Source organism: Amblyomma mixtum, chromosome 3 (assembly GCF_055824585.1).
Source record: "Amblyomma mixtum isolate Tamu chromosome 3, ASM5582458v1, whole genome shotgun sequence".
Lineage (NCBI taxonomy): Eukaryota > Metazoa > Arthropoda > Arachnida > Ixodida > Ixodidae > Amblyomma > Amblyomma mixtum.
In genome coordinates, this window is record NC_143014.1 from 85627759 (window position 1) to 85651387 (window position 23629).

At 45.4% G+C, this 23629-nt stretch overlaps 1 protein-coding gene across 1 annotated transcript in view; it reads left to right on the plus strand.

Moving 5' to 3' along the window:
• Positions 1-23629, plus strand: part of LOC149350828 (neural cell adhesion molecule 1-like) — a 281207-nt gene that overhangs the window by 128398 nt on the left and 129180 nt on the right. Inside the window, exon 7 of the mRNA XM_089576941.1 lies at positions 22624-22962. Within this exon, the coding sequence (XP_089433067.1) occupies positions 22624-22962 (339 nt within the window). The remainder of the gene's footprint in view (positions 1-22623; positions 22963-23629) is intronic.

The following is a 23629-nucleotide window of genomic DNA, read 5'->3' on the forward strand; positions in this document are numbered from 1 at the left end:
CGTGGCAATTCCTCCCTTGAGACAGAGAACAACGTTGTTCGTTTTGGCTCTTGTTGGTTCGGAGCGGCAGAACAATGACACTCTTTCATCCTCGACTTGCCTGCCCTATAGAGGGAGAAAATTAAAATTCTAAACATGACTACGGGTGCTTCCACTTAGCGCGTCACCGACTGCGTCCTTAACCCGACGCAACTATTATGCAGAGGAAACGGGAACAGCTTTGTCCCTCCTTTCGAGGTACTAACTTCCTCTTTTGAGCAGAGTATCGTAGTTAGCAGAGTGTGGCAAATCGCGACATAGAGCAATATGCGGCCTTTTGGCACTTAGTGCCTCTTAATTTTAGAGCTTGAAATCAAAGAGATTGCATGTTTATCTCCCATGACCCACCATATGTCCTTTTCAACTGTACTAAAGGCCAAAGAGACTGGTATTTTCTAAGTAGAGAATGAAATTGAGATGTGAGCCTTAGTGAACAGGAAATTAGTCAGAAAGGTATGAATTTCAGGCCTCCACATTTTCTGTACCACGCACCTCAACCAACCGAGCGCCATGGATTAATATAAATAGTTATTTATCACTATTTTTTATTGGTCTCATTTTGTGCAAAGTTTAAGAGCGTTCGCGCCTCGCGTTCTTAAGAGGTTATTATTTTAGCAGCAGTCTACACGGGAGGAAAATGCGGCATCGTGGTGTTCTGTGGGCTTAAAGTAAAGATAATAGTTTTACTATTTTCTCCAAAGCTCTGCGCTTGTTTTATCGTTTTCTGTGATCGTCCGAACGTACAAGATGCAAACATTGATTGCTAACTGGCACGAAGACTAAGAAAGCTCTGGAGAGCACCATGCAGCGGCGGGGCCATCAAGCGTTTGGTGTCCTTGGAGTTGCCTACTTCGTAACAGTAAACAAAATGGGAGAATTTGAAAAGCAGGAACTGCAAAATTTCTTTGGGATCTTAACGGTGCACTCTTTCTGGCCGGCGAGAACGTCTACTTGTACAACACATTCTGACAATGGAGCAACCTCTGTTATATCTGACCTACGATCAGATTCAAAAGCTATTGTTTATTTACTGCGAATCGAACCAAATCGCAACGTCCATTGCCACAGGACCGAAGCGAGATGGCAACAGCTGTGACACCAAAACAGAAAAAAGTTGCGAAAAAGGCACGAAACTGTTAAGAATCGTTTAGACAGCAAACACGCAAAACTTGGCTATAAATGCCTTGTCTCTAGTGGGCCTTGCTGCAAAACAGTCCCGAGTTCGGCTTGGATGCAGTGTTTTTCATGCGGGTATACGCTCACAAAGATTGTGTTGGTACTCATGAAGCCAACTTCATGTGACTTCAAGGCAAAAATGAGCAATATTTTAAGTTTAGAAGAGCGTCTCACATTGTCCCATGGCCTACCGTCACATTCTGTTCCCAGGCACGGGGCAAAACGCAACGTGTCTTTTTTTTTTAATTTCTTGATATCTTAACATTTTATTGTATTCCGCTTGAGCTGGCCTTTTTATTTTTACTAAATTAAATGCCAGGACATGGGAAAATAATTCTGTAATGTTTGTTTGTTCACGCGTGTGAAAAGTTATGACTTTTCAGAGGGTTCGGATGCGGCTGCTTTCTGTGCGGCTGGTTCCCACAACTATGTAACATTGCGTCTCGAGACCGCTATCAGTGCAGATACAAAGCCCTCGATCACACATTCGCTTCCACAAATCAAACCGAGCCCTCAAAAACTGCTGGCTCGGTGGGCTAACTCCTCCGTCAGGTCATCTGAGGCCATTTCCTTGCTGGTGACTCGATGACTAGTAGCCGGAGGTGCAACCAGATGCACATTAGCTAGATGCTATGCTCAAATGTTTTACGAAACCAGCAGAGGAATACCTCAGAATGCAGCCGTTCCTCAACCGCGTTAATTATCTAACGTCTATGGATCGCATTTGCTCTCACTACTAGCATAATGGTTAACTTTTCATATTACGCTAGTAAGTTTCGGGGCTTTTGTCCGCCTATAATACACAATGCAGGACGCACCACTAGACCCATTACAACGGGTGCTTGCGCTGAGCGGTTGCGCATGCTGACCTATCTTTTTTCAGGCCTCCTGCGCGTGAACCTCGCAATAAGCAGGACGACTGCGCTAGAGGCATGTCCTCGCGTTCGCTATTGCAAAGCAAGCGCGTGGGTGTAGCTCGTTCACGTTAAAGCGGCAACCGCACGGACCGTATTTCCGGCGTTATTTCGGAGTCGCGCGACGCACCCGCCGGCGCTCATGTTTCCGGTGCACTGACCAGAGTCAGTCGGGATGCCTCTCAGGAAACATGGCGGTTCCCTTGAAGGTGAAAGCCGCTCGTAATTAAGTTTCTCAAACTTACCTGGCAGGAAAAAAAAGAGCCGCCACTGTCTATGCGATTCACTTAAAGAGGGCTTCATCTGTCGCACAGGAATGCCGAGGAGCGCGAACTTTGTATTTCTCTTGGCTAGTGTTTGACAGAGAACTTGGACTCGGCTTCTGATATATAACTGTGCTGCGATGCTTCCGCCTGTGCGCGAGTAAAACTATTCGCATAGTACATATTTGCTTCTTCAGTAAATTTAATGCAACTTGATGTTTGGTTGCTGGTGCTTATGGAAATTAGTGCAGCATTTCTAAGAGGTCTGCCTCGAGAAAAGTCGCATTCTTTTAACCGAATTCACGTATTCGGCCATTTACTAGCCAACCCTCAGATTTCCTGGTATTTCCGCGGTTGCTGAATTTAAGCGCCAGTTTTCTTCCTTAGCCGACTGTGCGGAAGCATATATGCCGTCCGCTTACTGCCGATCCCATTTTGATTTCAGTTTTTCCACCGTCTTAATCGAAAACTAATTTTGCTTCTAGCTTTGGCTTTCTCTTTGCTCTGTCCTCCTGCAAAATTAAGTAATAAATTCTATCGCTTTTCGAGATAAAGTTTTGGTTTTCGCCGCGTCGGCCCTTGGCGAAGGACGCCGCTTCCCTGTTGTCACGGAGACAACCGGAAGGCCAGGCTCCCCACGCCGCTCCGGCCTCGGCTCCGAGATATAGCCTTGTCAGACTTCGGCTTCGGGCCAGTGTCTTCCAGCGTAGCATTGTTCTCTGCAGCGCTGAAAGTACTCCGCCTGCAGCCGAAGCCAAAATTACGGCAGAAATATGTCCCGTCTAGTCGCCAGTTGAATGCTAGAGGAGCGAAGCGACGGCCTTGCTCTTGCAGCCTAGTCTGCGCAACAGCATCGCGTGGCTGCTTAAGTTTTTGCAAGCTTGCATCAGAGCGAGCATAACTCATTACGAGGTCGGAATGCACAGCCGGGAGCTATGCTTCGTGTTGCAGAAAACAGTTCGTACTCCGCGTTATATTAAATTACTCTGAGATACGTGCTACTGAACTTAATTTAGTTATGCTTGTTTTTTCTCTTCAGAGTTTTTTTCTTTTATCACCCTGAAAGCACTAATACACACGTGATAGGTCAATAAAAAAGCGCAAATAAAGTAGAACGGGCATCCTTCTCTGTTTTTGTGATTGCACAACCGGAAATTTGAAGCTATTTCCTCTCTTGGTCGCTCAATAATACACGCTGAAGCGCCGTCTACTTGCTTGTTTCATAGTCTGACGACCACATAAGCTGGACACACTAATCCCGCCAAAACTTAAGCAGCTTTAGCCTTGATTTCTGGGTATTTATTAAATGCAGGGCACTAATTAAAACTGACGTGAATACAAATTGTTGCACTCATGTCACTGATACATCGATGTCCTAAAATACCATACTCATTAGGAATTAGTACACGGTTTGCCGGAGCACAACGTCGTTATGCGGGGAAAATGAATAAAGAATCCCCCGTATTAATATAAAACGCACGGCGGTGCGCAGTGGGATTCATACATCGCATGATAACTTCGCGAGGGGTATCGTCGTCTTCGTTTTCTTTTGCAGTAATGCTTTTGCACTGACTTGTTTCTATATAATTACCGCCCTTCTGAAACAAAATTACACCCCTCTTCCTCTCAAAAAAAAAAAAAAAAAGTAAGACGTGAACGAGGAAACTAGCGCACTTTCCTTCACTCTTGTCCTTATCTCCATTGTCTCGCTTCGGCTTTGCTTTACAACTTTATACTTTAGAAGCTGGGCCGCAGAAAGAGGGCACGCCCTGGCTCTATTCGCTTCGCTTTTCAACCTTCACTGTCTTATTTAGGAAGAACATATCTTGACTGCTTCAAACTTGGCGCAGTAGGTTTTTTCAATTTTAAATTTTCTTCTCTGCTGCTTTTTCAGTTATCTTGGCCTTCATGCTGAGCATTGATTTTTCGCTGCCGGAAAGAAGTCTGCTGCCTTTTATTACTTATAGCTTAAATAATGTGGGGCTTTCATCTAAGTTAAGATTAAATCTTTCGGCTAACAGTGAATTGAGAAAACAGGAAAGATTACACAGGATTTATGTCTCAAATACTGCCACCCAGTGGACGCAATTTAACATTTACTACATTGTGTTAGTGTAGCTGGTAGCATGCTTCATCGGTCTTCAGTGCGTAAAGCTATACCTCGATGTAACGAATTTTTCGGCACAAAGTATTCGCGTTATCCAGAGTCTGCATATTCGAAGAAAACCTAGACTAGGAATACAAAATTCAAGCGAACGCATTGGCACGTATTCCTGTTCATTGTCTCCGGGTAAAAATTCCTCTGGCAATCATTCTGGCCTTTCGGTCGTTAATTTCGTTAAGTGGTGGGCTTTCCGACACGTGGAGAGGGTCGCTCAGTACATCACCGGGTCCCTGTACTCGCCGCAGTCGCATAGTGGCAATGGCTTTCTTCTCATGAGCGCTCTTCTCGCTGGTTTGGTTCCGGGTTCTGGTAGCTGCACTTTGATAGAGCAGAATTATGACAGCTCTCATATTATGTGATTCTGAGGCCCATAACAAATTATTAATGATTTAGCCCTCTTTGTAAATACGTTATATGTGCTATAGCACGGAAACAAATGAGTAGGTTTCGTAGGAGATGTATAACAATTAGAGTATATAAAGGAACCTTTTGTTCTCTCAAAGACATCTTACAAGTCGTCCACACAGCAAAACCACTTACATCACTCACGTCCGGAAAGATTGTCTCTGACACTCCAAACATGTTGATAGTGAATGCGGTTAGATCTCGCTTGTGCCAGAGTCGGCTTGAGTAGTAAGTGTAACTGACTCACTGGGTCCGTGGACACCTCAATAGCGGTGTGAGTACACGGGGGCGCCCACCTGCAAATTAAGGCAGTTATGAGCATTTCCATGTCTGAAAACCAGCGGTAGGTTTAGACTCCGTTGATTCTGAGGAAAGGGAAGGCGCATAAGTGACTCCCTGGGTCAGTGGACACCTCAATCGCGCTTCGTGGTACGCGGTGGTGCTGTCCACCTGCACATGCTCCGAAGTTGTTGCTCCTGCGGCTCCATCCCGACACAGGATGCCCTTTTCGCTAGCGACCCATTTAGTGCGCTCGCACTAAAAGCAACCTCCAGAAAGTCGAATTTAATCCGACGCCAATCAATACGTAGCCTTCAAAGTATCATTGAAACGCATGTAGTCGGTGTCTACTAATTAAGCGCTCCATCTTACATTGAGCAGCCTGACCAAATAACACGTTAAAAAAAAAACATTCAGTATATTTGAAATAACCACCTGGCATTAAAGCATGCTAGTGCTTCAGAGCCAGCCATCTTACTCTTATCAGGCTGAGAAAAAGCTGTCACACGGTGCTCATGGAGAGAGCAGAGTCTCCTAAGGCGCGCCGCACAATCAGGGTAGAGTTTCATGCTCTGAGAGTGGGCTATAGTAATGGGCTTCGCGGTGCACTGCATCGGCAGAAAGACGGTTTAAAGTCAAACTGCGTTTCAAGTGAAACATCCTCACTCGGAGCAGCTTGTTTACGTATTTATCATTCTTGAAAATAGTCCGGGAAGCGGCTTTTTTAAAGAGATCAGAAATGGAAAGAGCGCAGGCGCAAAATATTATCAACACTAAAACTCTCTGAATTAACCCCAAGTGTCTGACCTAATTAATTTTGTGCACATCGCTCTTTTTTATCTTATGCCTATTCGGATGTATAGCAGGAGCCGTTAGGTATACAGGGTCTGTTCTGAAAGTAGTAGGACTGGTTTTTTCCTGGGCGAACGGGCGGACGAGAGGCGGTCTGCGCGTGCAGGATCGTTGAAGCGGGATATTGGGAATGCTGGCGAAAATTGCCAGTCGGCTCTCGGCCGCTGAAGAGAGGAGGTCGCTTGTACTGTGAACCCATGTCGAAACGTCTCGTCACGCAGAATCATGGAGCGTTTACCGGATCAGCGATACGCGATCAAATTTTGTGTAAATCTTAGTAAACGGGCAGAGACTCCCGACATGATTAAGGAGGCCTACGTTGAAGCTGCCATGGGTCGATCAGGTTTTTGTGCCTGGCACAAGCTGTTTCGATAAGGTAGGGAAAGAGTGGAAGACGACGACAGCTCCAGACGCCCTTCGACCAGCAAGACCAACGACAATGCGTAGCGAGTGAAACATTTACTGAACAGCGATCGTAGGATGAGTATCAGAATGATTGCTGATAACTTGAGCATTCCTCAAACCAAAGTTTTTGAGATTGTGACAGAAAATTTAGCCATGAGGAAAGTATGCGCGAAGTTGGTGCCGTTAGTGTTGTCAGAGGAGCAAAAGGCCAACCGGAAAGCGATCTGCCAGGATCTTCTTCATCATGTGAATGAGGATCTCGATTTTTTGCCCAGCACAAGGCGGCAACGCTGCCTCAGCCCCCGCGAGACTTTTTTCTATTCCCGGAAATAAAATCGACGCTCAAGGGGAAACATCACGGAGCGGTATAGGCGGTTCAACAGGCCGTGACGAGGGAGCTAAACAGCATTCCGGCCAAGGCGTTCCTGGAGGCGTAAGAAAACTGGAAAACTCATTAGCAGCAGCGTAAAATGCGGAAGGTGCGGCTTTGAAAAATTTTTAATCGTTTTTACTACTCTCATGAATAAGTTTTATTTTAAAAAATGAGTCCTACTACTTTCAGAACAGTTCCTGTATAAATACTCTTTTCGCAGATACTTGGCTCAGCTCACATAGCGCATAGTGAATCACAGAAATTAAAAACTAGTACCTTCTCGTAGCTAACTGTCAGCACCGTGGTGCTTAATTATGTTTCCAATAGGCAAGCGCTTATTTCCTTCGGCTTTGAGAATTTATTTCAGGTAGACATATTTTATGCGTTTATCCCGAAAAGTTTCGTTGACCTCACCTTGTTATGCCAAAAAGCAAAGTCCTACAGAGTCCAGAGGAATGAGGACCAGCGTCATGCATTTCTCTTCATTTATCTTGTCGGCCTGCAGACAAGGCCCTGTCACCGCCCAGACGTTGCGACTCGTCATAAACACAAGCGTTGGCATCTCAAACACCGACGTCTGTCTGCTACTGTTTACATGTATTCAATCATACCAAGGAGCACACGCAGTATCTTAGCTAAGCCTTAGTACACAGGTTCTCGGTCAGGATGCAAGCTGTAGTCAAAAGTTATTAAATACGTAAAGTTCGTGCCACAAAAATGTTATTCGATCATCTACAGCCAATCGCATTACCTTTCACCTAGGCAACTAACCTTTAAAACCGCTCAAGATGCTAAGCCTGCGTTCACAAACATTTGTTCCAATCTTTTTTTTTTTTATTTATTTATTTATTTATTTATTTATTTATTTATTTATTTATTTATTTATTTATTTATTTATTTATTTATTTATTTATTTATTTATTTATTTATTGATACTGCGATCTTGTACAGATCATAGCAGGGTGGGACAAAATAAAATACAAGCATATAAACACACACAAATTCACAACATTTACAGGCACTTTTCAAACAGAAGTAAAGAATTTTGATTAACAGTCTCGCTATTAAGTTTGTTCCAATCAGTAATTGTCCTCGGAAAAAAAGAATATTTAAAGCAGTTATTTCGCGCGTTCAAAGGGGTGATTGTTAGTGCATGCCTTTGTCTCGTGTTATAACCTGAGGAGTAAGAAAAATAATTAGAGGTATCAACTTTATAATGTCCTTTTATAAGCTGGAAAAAAAACTTTAATCGACAAACATGATTGCGCTCAGTGACGGGGGGTAACCCACTTCGCCTCACGAGCTCACTTACAGATGTACGGCCATATGAGTTAAAAACAAATCTAGCTACTTTATGCTGTATTCGCTCTAATTTCTGAATGTTTGTTAACTTGAAAGGGTCCCAAATGATTACGGCATATTCTAGTAACGGACGGATGAGGGAATTGTACGCCAATAGACGAACACTAGGTGGGGATGACTTTAGGGAGCGCCTGAAGAAAAATAGTTTCCGCATTGAGTTTGCTACTACAGCGTCTATGTGTTTTGACCACGAAAGGTTGTTAGTAATCCATAGGCCCAAATATTTATAATCTGTCACTTCTAATAATGATATGCTGTTAGTACCGTACACAAAATGAAGAGGCATTTTCTTGTTTGTAATTTTCATGAACACGGTTTTTTCAAAATTAATGCACATCTGCCATTTGTTGCACCACGCAACCACCTTCGCTAGGTCATTATTTAGACGCACCTGGTCGTCAACTGAAGACACCATTTGATACAGGATACAGTCATCCGCGTACAGCCTCACGCGAACTGAAAGATCTGCCACAATGTCATTAATAAACAAAAGAAATAAGAGTGGTCCCAAAACAGATCCCTGGGGGACGCCAGACATAACCCGGACACTGCTAGAAGAAATATTGTTCAGAGTGACGAACTGACATCTGTTCGAGAGATAAGCTTTAATCCATGCAAGTATCCTGTCGTTTTTAATGTAATAACTTAATTTATGAATTAGTTTGTTATGTGACACCTTATCGAATGCTTTACGGAAATCCATGAATATTGCGTCTGTTTATATTCCCTGGTTAATCGACTGAGCAAAGTCATGCACAGTTTCAACTAAGTGTGTACTTGTGGAAAACCCACGCCTGAAACCATGCTGAAAATCGGTAAGTACTTTGTGCTGTTCCAAGAAACCTAATATATGTTTATGAATTATATGTTCTAAAATTTTACATCATGTGGAAGTTAGAGATATGGGTCGGTAATTCTCGTTGTGTGCTTTTTTTCCGGTTTTGTGCAGAGGTTTAATCGCGGCTGTCCTCCAGTCATCCGGTAAAGATCCGTCATGTAAAGATCTGTTGAATATTACTGTCAAGTACTTTGCGCACCACTCCGCATAGCGCTTCAAAAAAGTGTTTGGTATGTTATCGGGACCTGCTGATTTTTTGACATCAAGGTTCAAAAGCAAGTTACAAACACCAGTCTCTGAAATTACAACAGCAGATATGGCAGGGAGTGCTGCAGAAAAGTTGGGCAGGCATCCATTATCCTCTGTGAATACTGACTGAAAAAATTTGTTGAACGCAGAACAAACAACAGCCTCATCACGCACACATTTGCCGTCTACTATGAATTCGTTCGTGGAAGAAGATTTGGGCGTGATATGGCGCCAGAATCTCTCGGGAGACGTTTTAATGAACGAGGGCAGGAGCGTTCCGTAATACTTTTCTTTGTCGCAAATTATTTTCTGCTTAAGTTCCTCTGAAATTGCTTCCACAATTGGTTTTAATGATGAATTCCTGCTTGATTTCTTTTTTAACCTTTTAAGCCTTCGCTGCAAGCGTAACGTCTCCCGAGAAATCCAAGGATTGCGGTACACAGACTTTTTTGCAATTTTGGGAACGAAACGGGCAATACAATGGGAGACGATCATTTTAAAAGTAAGCCATAGGTCATTCACACTATCAGTGCTATTCCTAAAATTCTCATAACATGAATCAAGCATGTCCAGAATAGATTTAATTACCACTAAAGCACACCAGTGAAGCCTCTTGATAAGTCTTTCATCTCTTCGTGCCTAAAGATATCGCCTCCACCTCCATTTCGGCCACATCCAAATAAATAGATTGCTAAAGAAAGGTGTTTCAGGCTTTTCGGAATGCCAACACGGAGAGCCCAATGCATTGTGTTAACAGTCCACGAGGTCTCTGTGATGCTGTGTCTTGCAGGAACAAAAAATATCAAGAAGCCACGAATCGAGCTCGAAATGTAGGACACGCGGCATCCCAGTCCACATAATGGCTATTGCGGCCAACTAGGTCGCAGATGCGAATTAAGTTACGCTCTAATTGGCCAGCGCGTTGCCGCATAAAGCCTCAACTTCTTGTTAGCACTCTCAATATTAGGATGTTTCCCGAACAGCCGGCATGCATAGTCCATGAAATACGAAGTGAGGATAAGCGAAACGACAGGGCTAGCAAATATGGGCGCGTAATTGTCGCGCTGGGGACACTGCTCGCACGCTTTTCGCTGACAAGAAAAACGGAGCTCTTAAAAGAAGCTTAGGAATTTTCATGATAGTTCCTGTAGCGTGGAAAAACATTCGCCTGTGCAGTGAAAGGGCCTTTCATCGTCCAGTAAATGAATTTTCACCTCCATAATGTATCGCAATCCCTTACTCCGATATCGAATCCACTTCATCGGCTTCTTCCCGGGGACCGTGCGATGACCCACTCGAATTTCTAAGGGGGTATATTTGTTTTGAAGGTTTCAAGAAACAAACGAAACGACTAGAGCGGTACCACGGGCAGCACATGTCCACGCGTGCGGGATTTCCTTTCCCGGGATGGGAAACAAGCACGTGGCCAGCGCGGCTGTAATAACTGGCACACTTGCACGTGAGCCGGCGGGCGCTTTGTTTTGTTCTCCATTGCGGCCGCCTATATAACGCGCGACGCCGGGAGCCCGTTCAGGCGGGAACAAATCGAGCGTTCCGGCAACCACGCCCGCAGCTTTACTCCGCCATCGGGCCGCTCCACGTGCGGCAGCAACGAGCCCACGATAAGCATGGACGGGGCAAAGCCCAGACAGGGCCGGAAATGAACAGGCGTTACCACGCGCTCGCACCCCACGGGGCCAGCAGAAAGAAGCGAGAAAGCAATAGCAACCCGCCGCGGCGGCCTGTTATTATTCTGCTAATGAACAGTGATCAACGCAGGCCGAAACGCAGCAAAACACAGGTCCGGAAGTAAAGATCCAAACGCCACTGCGCAGCCTTTCGCTGTGAATCGGGCGCATGTCACGTATTTCTTGTTATTCTTGTCTCACTGGCCCTCTCTATTACTTCGGCTCCCGCTATCCGAAACGCACACAAGCGCAGACTGGCTGCAGAGAAAGACGTACAAAAGGCGACGTAGAGACGAAGCACAAAACGCATGGCCGATTTCAATCGCATAAAGAACCTGACCGCGGCAGAGTGCCTTCCCGCAGAATAATAACAGAAGGACGTATAGGCAGTGGGTCCACTACACCACCGCCACGAAAAGCACAATCGTTTGGCCGCTATTATCCGTGAAAAGACGGGTGGAGCAGCGTCGTCCTCATCGCTGACGAGCGGTTTCTGTTGGAGACGCCTGATCACGCACGGAGCTCGCTGCTGTCCCGGCAGGCAGCGCGGCTTCTGGCCGCGCATCCTCGCTTTGACTCCGGATCTCGACCTAGACCTAGCGTCTCCAAGATGTAGTGAAGAACTTGCCTGGCAAATAATATATGCCATCAGAACTTCATCTTCAGTATTCAGAAATGCTCTTCAGACTTCCTCTCCAAATTGAGTTGCGAGTCAGCGCTTGTAGTGTCTCCCCTCTTGTTCTGTGTTTTCTGTCTTAGTTTGCGCTGTTTTTCCACCATGAATTCACACCAACTAGGCCAAAGGTCTGCTTTGCTACAGTTAATTCCTCTCCAAAGTTCAATATATAAATTTACAATTATGCACCCTGTCATAAAACCAGGAATAAAAAGTCAGAGATAAGAGTTTCGTATTATTTGGAATATCTTTGGTTCGGAAGAAACTAACATATATATGAGGCTACTTATAAGTTACTGAAGCAGGCTAATGAGAGAGGTACTTTTTCTGATTTATTTTTTTTCCTTCTTACGATTAAAATGGGCAGCAAACGGTGGTATATTTGCGAGTGTTGTTTACTACAGTTAGATACAAATTTAAAAAAAAACAGCAGTTGGTAACACTTTCCTCGGTCCGTGGCTTACCGATCACAACAGTGAACAAAATCAGCTTTTTAATGATTGACTATATCAAACAAGCCGGATGCATCAAAATTCCTGAGTTTATAATTTCGTCTCGTAATTAGATTTTTGTTTAGGTAACAAGAAAAGCTTTAACAATGGCCTACTTTTGGCAATGAAGGAATTTTGTTAGGTGGTCTTGAATGAGGTGGAGCTTCCCTGCAGAGTTGAGTTGTATCTGACTATAAAATAGTCTCTGCTCAGCGCTCAGCCTGAGTTGCACTGCGAGCGGCGTACGCAAACCAGAAGTAGTCTTCCTTGGTCAGCTACATTCCAAAATCTCTCATTCTGCAGGCACCGAAATGCCGCAGCTCGCATCTCTGACTGTGGTCCTCTTGGGTCCTCCATTTTAAACTCCCTAGTGTCAGGCTTGAACGCATTGGGAACTGGAACTTCGGGTTCCTAATGCGTTCAGTGCTCGGCATAAGTAGAAACGAGACCCTACGGTAGCGTCTCGTGTCTGCTTATGCCGAACCCTGAAACGACGCTTAGGGTTTTGAGGAGAGACTGACCCTGACATCCAAATTACAGTTAGTGCATCAAGGTTGGCTAGCATCAGTTTTACCCCGATGACTTTTGGTTAGTGGTAATGGCTGCAGTACCTGCAAGATTGTCGCCGAGAGGTCAATGTATGTTACTTTGGCAAAAGAATTCGGCAGTGTCGTTTTGATTAAATAATTCCTTCATTCCAAGAAAACTTCTGTAGTGCTTGCTGCTTTTTTCTTGACCAAAATATAATAACAAACGGAGTGATTTTAACGTTTACATCAAGTTACGCGGTTGTGGTTCGAAAACAATCAATTTATTTCTCTGCATGAAGAACGACTGATGTACACAGCGCACTCGATTTCCTCGTTATCGGTATGAGCAGTTTAACATCTCAAAGCTACACATGGGTTGTGAAGGACTCCGTAGTTGGGTCCTCCAGATTAATCTCGACCATCTGAGGCTCTTTAACGTGCTCTTGCATTGCCCAGAGCACGGGCGTTTCAGCATTTCTCCTCCATCAAACTGCAGCAGACCCGAGCGGCCTTTAGACTGGAGTTTTCATTATGGACCGCTTGAACAGAGACACGATAGCTTTCCTGTGCCGCATATGGGCACCAGGAAGGGGTCGGCGCTAGGGAGATTTTCACCGACAGCGCTGCAAGCTTAGCCTATTTCGGCATCTGGCTTATTGGTTGAAACGCGTCATCTGTGCAGCATGAATAGCCACTGTAAGAGAAAAAAAAATGTGGCTCTTAATTTTCATTATCAGAAATAACTTCGCTTCTTTTATCGAAAATTTCATCCGCTTTCTTTGCGGCACGAAAAGAAAACATGTGCCTGCTAGCGCAATAACAACCTTCTTGTAGACGGGTCGATGTGTATGTACATGACTCAAAAACAGAGCGGTAAGGCACCCCGTCCTGTGTCATGCCGCCTAAAATTTGTAGCAACGCGAATCTGCCCCAAATCTACGCAGTGCTAACTTACCCGCGATGGAGCAGCTGCTATATACACAGGGCAAACGTTTATCCCCCTGTGAGCAGTGGTACACCAACGTAAAGTAAGGCTAGAACAAAGAACCCAGTTCTCTGTGTGCGGACTTTCGCGTTCTTTTTCAAGCATATCGTTCAGCGACATCTGGCCGGAGTGTCCGCTCTTGCCCCCTCTTTAACATTTCAGCGCTCTGCCCAAAAAGCACTCCAGCTGCGATCGCTATTTCTGCTCAAGCGCGTTTTGGAAGGTCGTTTCGTATGCGTGTTTGTGTAGCGCGTCTCAGCGAATCGGCAACGCTAAACAAACTTAAAGCAGGGGCTCGCGTACTCTCTAAATATTCCAGGAGGACCAGAAAACTATGTGTGCCCGTGTGTGCGAGCGGCGGTGTGTGTGGCAGTGTGGACGTGTGTGCCTGCGTGCGTGTGGCCAAGGTCTGTTATATGCACGGCTTGTAAGTGTCCCGGAACTGCTTGCAGAGTCATTACAAATTCGTCGGCTCGGTATATTTTCGGAGATAAAGTATAAAAAAGGCCAGTTTTAAAGCTCGCATGGGCGTCCTACTCGGACTGTAATTAGAGTTTTCTAGGGAGTCCGTGGTAAACCTGAGTTCAGCCGCAGTTTGCACGTTAGCGTTTGTGCGGCCAAGCTGAAAATATCGCCGGAAATCCGGAGTTTCTGCAGCGAACAAAGCTTTTAAAAGTGCGCTGATATTTTCACGTTCCCCAGGAGAAGCCGGCTGTTGCCGGGTGGTCCGAAAATTAGGCGCGCAAACTGCCTCCTCCAGTAACTACTTGCGGAAGACTTGCTCGTTTTGTAACTGACCTCCACTCTCGTTCCGCTCCAACTTGAGTCTCCGCTTTCTTAGGCGCACGTGCGTCTCCACTAGGAGGGGGCATATTTAAAGTAGAACTCCCTTCCTGTGTGCGCTTATTCAGCCACAATCGGCACAACAGTGAGTGCGCTTTTAGCAGCCTCGTGTTGAACCGTCAGCTGCAACAGAGTTTTTGGGGCGATGGCATTAAAAGCCCCATTGGGAAAAAAAAAATGGGTCGTTGGTCATAACTTTTGCTCCCTGGCTGGCACCAGACAGGCTAATTCCAATTGGCTGAGGGAAAGTGACGTCATCACACCAGAATTGACGTAACATCTGGTAAAGACATGGTTGGTTGGTTGGTTGGTTTATGGGGTTTAACGTCCCAAAGCGACTAAGGCTATGAGAGACGCCGTAGTGGAGGGCTCCGGAAATTTCGACCACCTGGGGTTCTTTAACGTGCACTGACATCGCACAGTACACGGGCCTCTAGAATTTCTCCTCCAAAGAAATTCAACCGCCGCAGCCGATCTGGTAAAGACATGAACAGCTTATTATCAACACATACGGTAATTACGTATGTGTTCCTGTTTATTTTTTTTTATGCTCGCTGTACTTAAAAATGGCATTTTGCTTGTTCAATGATATTCCACGTCGGAAATCTGTCCATTGGCAATGGAAGCATAAACGGCTTGTGCGTGTTTTAAGTGTGCGGTAACCCTCATGGAAATTACAAACTAAGTAGTAGTAGTACAAACACCTTTATTGACTTTTAATTCCTAGTCTCTGTAAAGGCGGGTTCACATTGACATGCCGCCGAGGTCGCGAGACATGTCCTGCTCGATTCGCGACGGATGCTGAGCGACATGAAGTGTTCACACAGTTCGATGCAATTTACAACTTGTTTCCCGAAACTTTATCGTCCGAACGAGATTCAGCTCCTACGCCGTCTCTCTCGTGCCTTCTCTTCTTGCCGTCTCCTCTCCCGCGCTGCCAATACGATCACATAGTGCTCACTTCGAAGGAGAGGTCGTGATCGTGCTCAAGCGTAATGAGGCTTTGGGAGTCCAGAAAGCTTGCAGTACAGCAAAGACTGAGCCATCTGCGGTGTGTGCGCCCGTGTGTTTGCAGTCGCGCAAAGTAGTCAGCCACGCAGACCACCTCCTTCCCCAGCAGAGAGCGCACGACGAACGGCGCTGCCGAAAGTCAGTTTGGTTCCTCTGGCTCCCGCGGCATGTGCGTCTCTACTGCCGCGTATAGAGAAGAAGCCAGGGACATAAACGCGTGTCACCAAACGAAGCGCAGTGAGCCTAACCGAATCGCGAAAAATCCTATTGTTAATCGTTGATCACGAAAAATTACTCGCAGCAATCGTCTCAATATCAAAAAAAGCCTCCCTGTGTATACACGCATGACGTCTGTATCCTAAGTTGAACAGCACTATCTGTTTGCATGCCTTTTTTTTTTTCTAGCCGTCTATGAAACGGGGATGGTGCTTAAACATGAACAGTGCTTGTGCAGAAGATTACATTACAGAGGTACAGTGCATTAAGTCAAATACAGATAAAAAATAGAGCTACGTTTTTCGGCTTAGCGCATGAATCATCGAAAGCTGTTATAGCTTTGGTTTAGCCTTGTAACCCTCCATTCTGTCGTGGAACCGCCCTGAGATTGCGCATTTCTCCGCCCTTCGTCATAACAGCCTCCTTCCACGGAAGCCACCCCCCGGGTCCTTCCCGTGGCTGTCGCCTTTCTGTTGCGCATTCCTCCGCTGCGCCATAGCCTCCTAAGCCACTATACTCATTTTCATACATCAGGTTCAACGCTGTGAAAATCACGGAAGCAGGCAGCGTGAAAAAATAAAGGAAGGCGTGCTACTCCGCGCTTGTTTTGTGGGCGAGTGATCTAAGCCACGAGAAAGCGACATCGTGTCGTCAGCAGTGAGATCGCACTTATTCAAGCTCGTGAAAATCGTACCATATAATAAGCCTGCAGGCAAAGACTTAGTATTTTTCTTTCACCACAAGCAACCCACTACTTCTTTGATCGCGGATGTAGGCAGCTCAAACTAGAGCGCCAGCCTTGGCAACGTTGCACCAGGCGTATGAATCGGACCCGTCGCCTCCCTTTCTCTCTCTTTCTTCCCTCTCCCACCTTTCTTCTCCCTCATCTCCCCTAAAAGTGGAAAGGAGATTTCTCTCTCTACACATTACCGCCTCCGCGTAATAACCCCATGAGTGGGCACACACTGCACCGCTGGTTCTGTCTTCTCTGCACTGCAGCTTCCTACGCAAGCGTATTACGCTTGAGCATGGTCACTAGAGAGGTTTAGCATACCGTAGACGCTCTAGCGGGGACGTGTACCGGTTTTACGTACGATAGCTGCGCACGCGCAGTGGCCAGCGCGAGGCCATGTAGGAACACTGCGCATGCGCAACAACCATACGTAAAACCGGTATACGTCTCAGTTAGTGCATCTCCGGTATGCTAAATCCTTCTACTACCTCTTCTTCGTCGCTCACGCCGTCATGGCTGTCCATGGCTGAAGAGAGCGGGATGTGATCGTACTGAGGGGAGGACATGGCGCCTCGTCTCGTTCGGAGGTAAGGGGTTTCTGTGTGAACACTTCATGTCGCTCAGCACCCTTCGCCAGTCGAGCAGAACGGGTCGCGCTGCCATCACGGCACGCCAGCGTGAACGTGCCTTCTTAATACCCTAGAAAATTTGGGAAATGATTCGACAGCGTGTCCAGCACATGAGGAAAGTGTAAGACCGGGCCTTCTTCTCTAACGGTGTGAAATTCGCCAGGTTTTTAGCGCGATTTCTTGTAGAATAGGAAAGAGAGTGTAATTTGATTAGGAGTCACACTCATCCAGTCTCTTATCAATGTGTTCAGTTTCCAAACTTGGAATGGGTTTAAAGAATGAGAAAAATTATTATTTGACGCCCACCTGAGCACAGCCGCAAGGTTACAAAGGAAAGTGAACAGCATTTTTAGAAACTTGGCTGTCTGTGACAAATTCTTACTGTTATAGGGCTCCGCTCTAGGATGAATTTTTTGGCTAAGACGCGGGAGATCACACGAGAACTACTGACGAAGAACCGAGGGAATGAACCAGAAAAGCCTTGTTACAAAATGCGGCTGCAGTTCTTGTCTTCTTTCGTTACAGCATATCTTCCACGAATCGTGTTCGCCTGTATATTTCTTTCTTTTTTTCCAGCAAGTTTTCTTTCATTTTGAGCTTGCGCACTTCTAAAAGAGCTCCGGCAATTGGTTCTACGTGATACATCGCAGTTAAGCCCATAGTTCTTCATATGAGGCCGCCGCAAAACTAAAATTCTAACCCGCATCCGTGATCATCAATACAGTTAAAAAGCCCGACCGCATTTCGCACTGATAAAAAAAAATGACGCAACACGCATGAAGTATTTTACACGTTACCAAAGCAATATTAAAGGGCTCCTGTACCAACATAACACAACTTGCGAAGTGGAACTAATAAGATATAATTAGGACTGTTCCAAAGCTATTTGCCAGATAGTTGACAAAAACTTCGGGCATCGTATAATGCCGTATAAAAGCGCTAGAGCGTCTGCTGGCTCTTCAACTGTATCAACTGTATGGCTGTACATTAACCTAGCAGTAGCAATCGGTAACGCGTCCGTCTGTTTTTTTTTTTTGTTTTTTTTTATGACTAGTCCACTCTTGTTAGTCCTGTGGCAGGCAGCAATAGCAATCACTAAATCACTAGTGGAAATAACCGCTTTTCTCAAGCTAGTTTTCTAACATACTGAGCAAAACATTTGAAATATGCTTACACTTGTTCATATAAGCGAGCCAGTTGTCGATTGCGTCAAAAAGCAACGTATGAACACCGTTTCTTTTTTTTTTTAGATTCGGCTGCGTATTGTACTGCACATGTTTATTCGTGCGAAAGTAGCTACCTCAATGTGATTACTTTCACTTTTCATCAGACCGCACAAGCGTCTGAAATAGCATGCGATTGCGCGTGTCATGGAGGCGTTCACTGCTGACGTATATAGGCGAGCAACAAAACTACGCAATGCTTTGAACTATAATAGCTCGTTGCTAGGTCTACCTACGCACTGCAGACGCGTCAAGTTAGGCACCGCGCCCGCGAAAACAGCATTTGCGCATAAATCAATCAAGAGTAGCGTGAAACTACGTCATAGGTATTCGCACCACTTGCTTTTTGTAGTGTTTTAGGACGAAATCGGAATATAAAAAAAAAATCTTCATTATGAGCGAATTGGGACAGAACAGACGATTTCTCCTGTTAGGTGTCACCTCTGCTTAAAAAAAAAATAAAAGGGCGGCGGTGCTCTTCGCTCCATTTGTTACGAATCAACGCGTTGAGTTATGCACACGCGGAGATGGTGCGAGATTAGTTTGCTTCTACTGCATGGCGGTTTATTCTGATAGCTAATGAGTGTTTGTGTCTCGAACTGATTTTCAGATTTTTTTGGTTTTCGTTCCGTAATTTTTTGGTCCTGGCCTCATGGGCAAAGTTACCACCTTGGTTTTTCAGTTCTGCTTTTGTTCTTATTGCATTCATTGCTTACATATCGTTTCGTTTTATAAAAGAATAACAAGGCATGCACCATTTCACGTTAATCACGCATGCAGTCAGGAAGAAAGACCGTAGTAAAAAAAAAGCCAACAAATTTTGAAAGCCAAAAGATAAGACAGTTGTTTCTTCGATATCGCTCAGTGGCGCAGTGGCATTTCACTTCCAGAGCACGCAATTCGTACAAAAAAGCTTACTGACGTTTCACAAGTGCAATTTATGTATAGACTTCACTTGAACACCTGTTCGAAAATATATTTAATGTGAGCGCATTTAATAAAGCGTTTTATTTGTTGAAAAAAAAACTTGTCATATCAGTACCATGTAGCCCACATTCACTAATATGCATCATAGGGCGCATTCTCAGCGTGCCACATCAGCATAAATAAATGCTTGCAAACTAATCTACCGAACATTGTTTCGATGGCGTACCAGTCGAGAACAGTTCGCGCGTAGTCCTTCGTAATCGAACTGACACAGTGAAGTAAGACGGTTAAGTCGGTGACGACATTTCTACATGTCGCTGCAGTGCATGCCAACTGCGGTCTAATGATAGATAGAGGGTAGGCAGATTGTTTTTGACAATCCCAAAGTGAACAAGTGAGTAGAAACCCGTCAGGTTTCTCGCCACCGTTTCTACAAGAGGACTTGTCTTTGTCTAAGAACGACTGCACTGAGTGGATCGTTTGCGATGCAGAAATATTTACGCAAGAGAAAGGCAGAGAAGTCGGCCAGAGTGATGATTCTCTGTCCTTCTACTGTGTACTGCAGGAGGGCAAGATGAGAAGAAAGAGGGTCATGATGGGTGGCCTTGTGAACAGGAGAGATGCGAATATATACAAACGCCTCAAGAGTGTGCCTGATCACAGTCGCATACAGACCAACAAAAATACTCCCCTCATTGCAGTCGCTAACTTTAATTTCATTCTACGAAACCCTTCACAGTCCTAACTTTATTTCGCTCATATCTGCCGAGTAATTTTCTTAGCATGCAGTTCCCTACAAAACGTTAGAGGATATGCAACACACTCTCACCTGAGTTTCAAAAGAACTATTGTACCTCCACCAGTAATTTCCGCACCTTTAGAAAAATGTCTTGCTATGCAGCGCAACTTTCACATTTTACTAATGACGTGTTCACTTGCGGTGAGCATGCACTTGATGCTAAAGATATTCTTTCTGGTTTTGCCTTGGGCATTGATACTGTTCCGCAGGAATCAACAGTTTCGAAATTATCTCACCGTAATACTGACCAAAACATATTTTCGTGAGCCAAATAATGGTTTTCTGTCGCAAAATTCACTACGTCACTGCTAATAACTAGTTATCTGCCTTATTTACTGTACCATCCAGCGTACCACAAAATTCGGTGCTTGGGCCTAAAATTTTTCTTGTATATAGTAACAACCTTCAGAGAGTATCATTTCCTGAAAAATTAGGCCATTTCTGTGTGACTGTGTATCTATCGCAAGACCAATGTCTCCAGTCATTAGTGTAAACATCGAGATGGCCTGCATATTACTTCAAATTTGTGCAATAAATCACTCATGTGATGGAAACTTTTCCAAGTGGGAAAGCATGCAATTGTAGTCTCGCTTTAACCATGTTAACGTATGCTGTTAATCATTAATTGACACTGGATTTATTTATATTGTTTGCCTTGTTCATTACTAACGTTACATCACGCATTCGCATCGTATATGCCACTAACAACGTTAACCGCACACTAGATTACTCACGTTGCAACTTTTTTAAAGGTAACCAACAACTCTCTACGAAATATTTTGCTGCTAAAAGGGAGTCTACCCAAAGTTTTTTTCTTGAAAGCACTCAGTCTGTTCCGTCACAATAAATTGTGTTCGTCGTTGCAGTGTTTTATTTCTGAAAAATATGTTTATATTCCTGATTTAGCAGAAATTTCATTACGTCGCAAATTGGCTCGTCTCTACGTGTATCACGAGATATGTTTTAACAACATAGAGTTAAGGAGCTCGTTTCGTAGAAAATCCGGCGTCGTCGTCAGCGTCGTTGCCGTCGGCGTCGTTGGCCGTGAGCGAAAAATCCATGAAAAATCCCCCGAAAATCAAACAAGGTGGGGCCCTAGGTCGCACCTTGTGGCGTCATCACAACCTGTCCAACGGATTGTGAGCAAACTGCGCACCGTTGCAGGTGGCAGGTAAATTAATGATTGGCCACTAGAGGTCGCTGGGAAGAGCGACCTGGGTTGCACAAGCCCCGCCGGTGACAGCACCAGCCATTACAAGGCAGTGGCGCATCGCTTAACTGCTCCACTACTGCACCATGAGTAGTATCAGGACTCCCACGGATCTATGAATGTTAACCGGAGAATGAGCAATTCTGTATATATGGGCACTAACCCATGCTACGGTGGCGTACCCATAGGCGGAGCTTAAGCGTCCCCTCTATTTTTTCACTGCAATATTTTGAACAAAATCTTCCCGCAACACAACGCAATTTTTTTTATCGAAGAATACAAATGCGTAGAAGCTGGTAAGCCATCTTGTCCCACTAACATGCATAATTGCTCATCATTGCAATATTGCCATCAAATGGAACTACTTTCCTACCCCGTATTCGCCATTCAACACGTCACTCCATGCCGTCATGACAACCATTGGTAGTGCCCTTAGCTGACATTTTAGGCCCCAACTGCACTTCCGTGCGTTGTTCTCTTCCGTTCTAAATTTTTACGTGTTCCGCCTCTGAAAGTGCTTGGAATAAATAAACGCAGTAGGACGCATATTGAGTTCGCTTTATCGTGCATCTATAATATTTTTGTCGTATGTAATTATTTTCCATGTTTCGAAATATTCGTCGCTATAATGCCAATCCGTCGTCGTTGTTATCACGAAAAGAGAACAAATGGCATACATTACAATGAGACGTGCGAGAGCTTCTCTTTCTCATGAGAAATAAATGCATGCCAACAAGCGTTCAAATGCGCATAATCAAAATGGCACGTTGAAAGAAATACTTTGGCTTCAGTAGCAACTTCCACTCAGAGCGTAATAAGTATGCTTTCCGGATCGCGATGGCCGACAGCCCTTCTTGTATCAACTGTGTCTGTGAAGAGACAATCACTCATCTCTTGTGTGAGTGCCTTTTGTTTGTGACCGAAAGACATAAGCTGCGTTGTGCTCTGGACCGCCTTGATCCTCGCTCTTTCACAGAGGCGAAGATCCTCGGTCCGTGGCCACAACACTCGACTGCCATCAAGGCTTATAGGGCACTGTTTTGTTTTTTGAGAGAGACTGCCTTGATTGACCGATTGTGACTGTTTCCCGTTCCTTCTCTCTTCCCTCTTTAATCCCCTCATTCCCTTCCCCAGTGCAGGGTAGCCAACCGGAATCCTTTCCGGTTAACATCCCTGCCTTTCCCCTCTCTATCTATCTATCCAATCAGAGCTCAGTGTTTTTATTACAAACTGAGCAGTGATGTTGACGGCTGCCATTGCTGCCGTCAATATGGCACCTAGCGCGTTCCCCGTAAAAGCCAACGGTTAGCGGTAACGTCTTCCTCTCTCCTCTTGCCATCCAGACTCGCCGACGTGCGTGGAAGGGGCGCCCATCGTGTACTCGGCGTCCCGCCACGAGCCCGTGCGGGTCACGTGTCGGGTGGCAGCGTCGCCCGAGGCGGTGCACTTCCGCTGGAGCTTCAGCAGCAGCACTCGGCGCACCGAGCTCACCGACTTCGTGGTGCTGGGGCCCGAGGCTGATCCGGACGGCACGCCCGTGCTCGACGGCGATTCGCCCACCGTCGTCTCGGTTCTCGAGTACACGCCGCAGTTCCAGAGCGACTTCGGCACGCTCCTCTGCTCGGCTAGCAACTCCATGGGGGAGCAGCGCGAGCCCTGCACCTTCCACGTCGTGCAGGCCGGTGAGTGTGCCTGGCCATCCCCTCATTCCCCTCGCCCCACCCCCTGGTGTATTCCAAATCGCTCGCCATGCACGCTGTGTATCGTCCGACCAAGGTGGCGCACTGCAAGATGAATGTAAACAACACATTGGCGTCGACAGGCGTAAATTATATGGGGCCGCATGCGGTTGTTAAAGCTATATCGGAAATATTTCTAACCGCTAAAGTATGTTACTGGGAAGGCGTACGCTGTCAAAGAAAACATCTCGTTGTGCTGCTTCTGGAAATACACCACTGCTCTGAGAGTATCTGTCTATGTATATATATTTTTTTCGAGCTGAATAAACCCCGTGGTACCGCGGAGTAGAGCACGCTTGTAGACTTTCGGGCGCTTTGATATATCAGAACGCCTGATAGTCTGTGGTTGCTTAGAAATCGCGGCTTCGAGCCCTTAAGCCGTACATGCAAGTGACAGTAGTCGCAGGAGCCCCACATCACGAAACGTTCACGCAAACAACTCGTATCGCCGACTGCTGAAGTCATTGATTGTTTTGTTTGGAGTAAGAAAAAATCTCAAAATGACAGAATACTTTCAAGTGTCACGCCAGCTCGGCGTATCTTTTCTGCCCACGTATCAATTTATTAGAAAAGCTTCAGATGCCATCATCAGTTAAGGAGCAGATTAGTG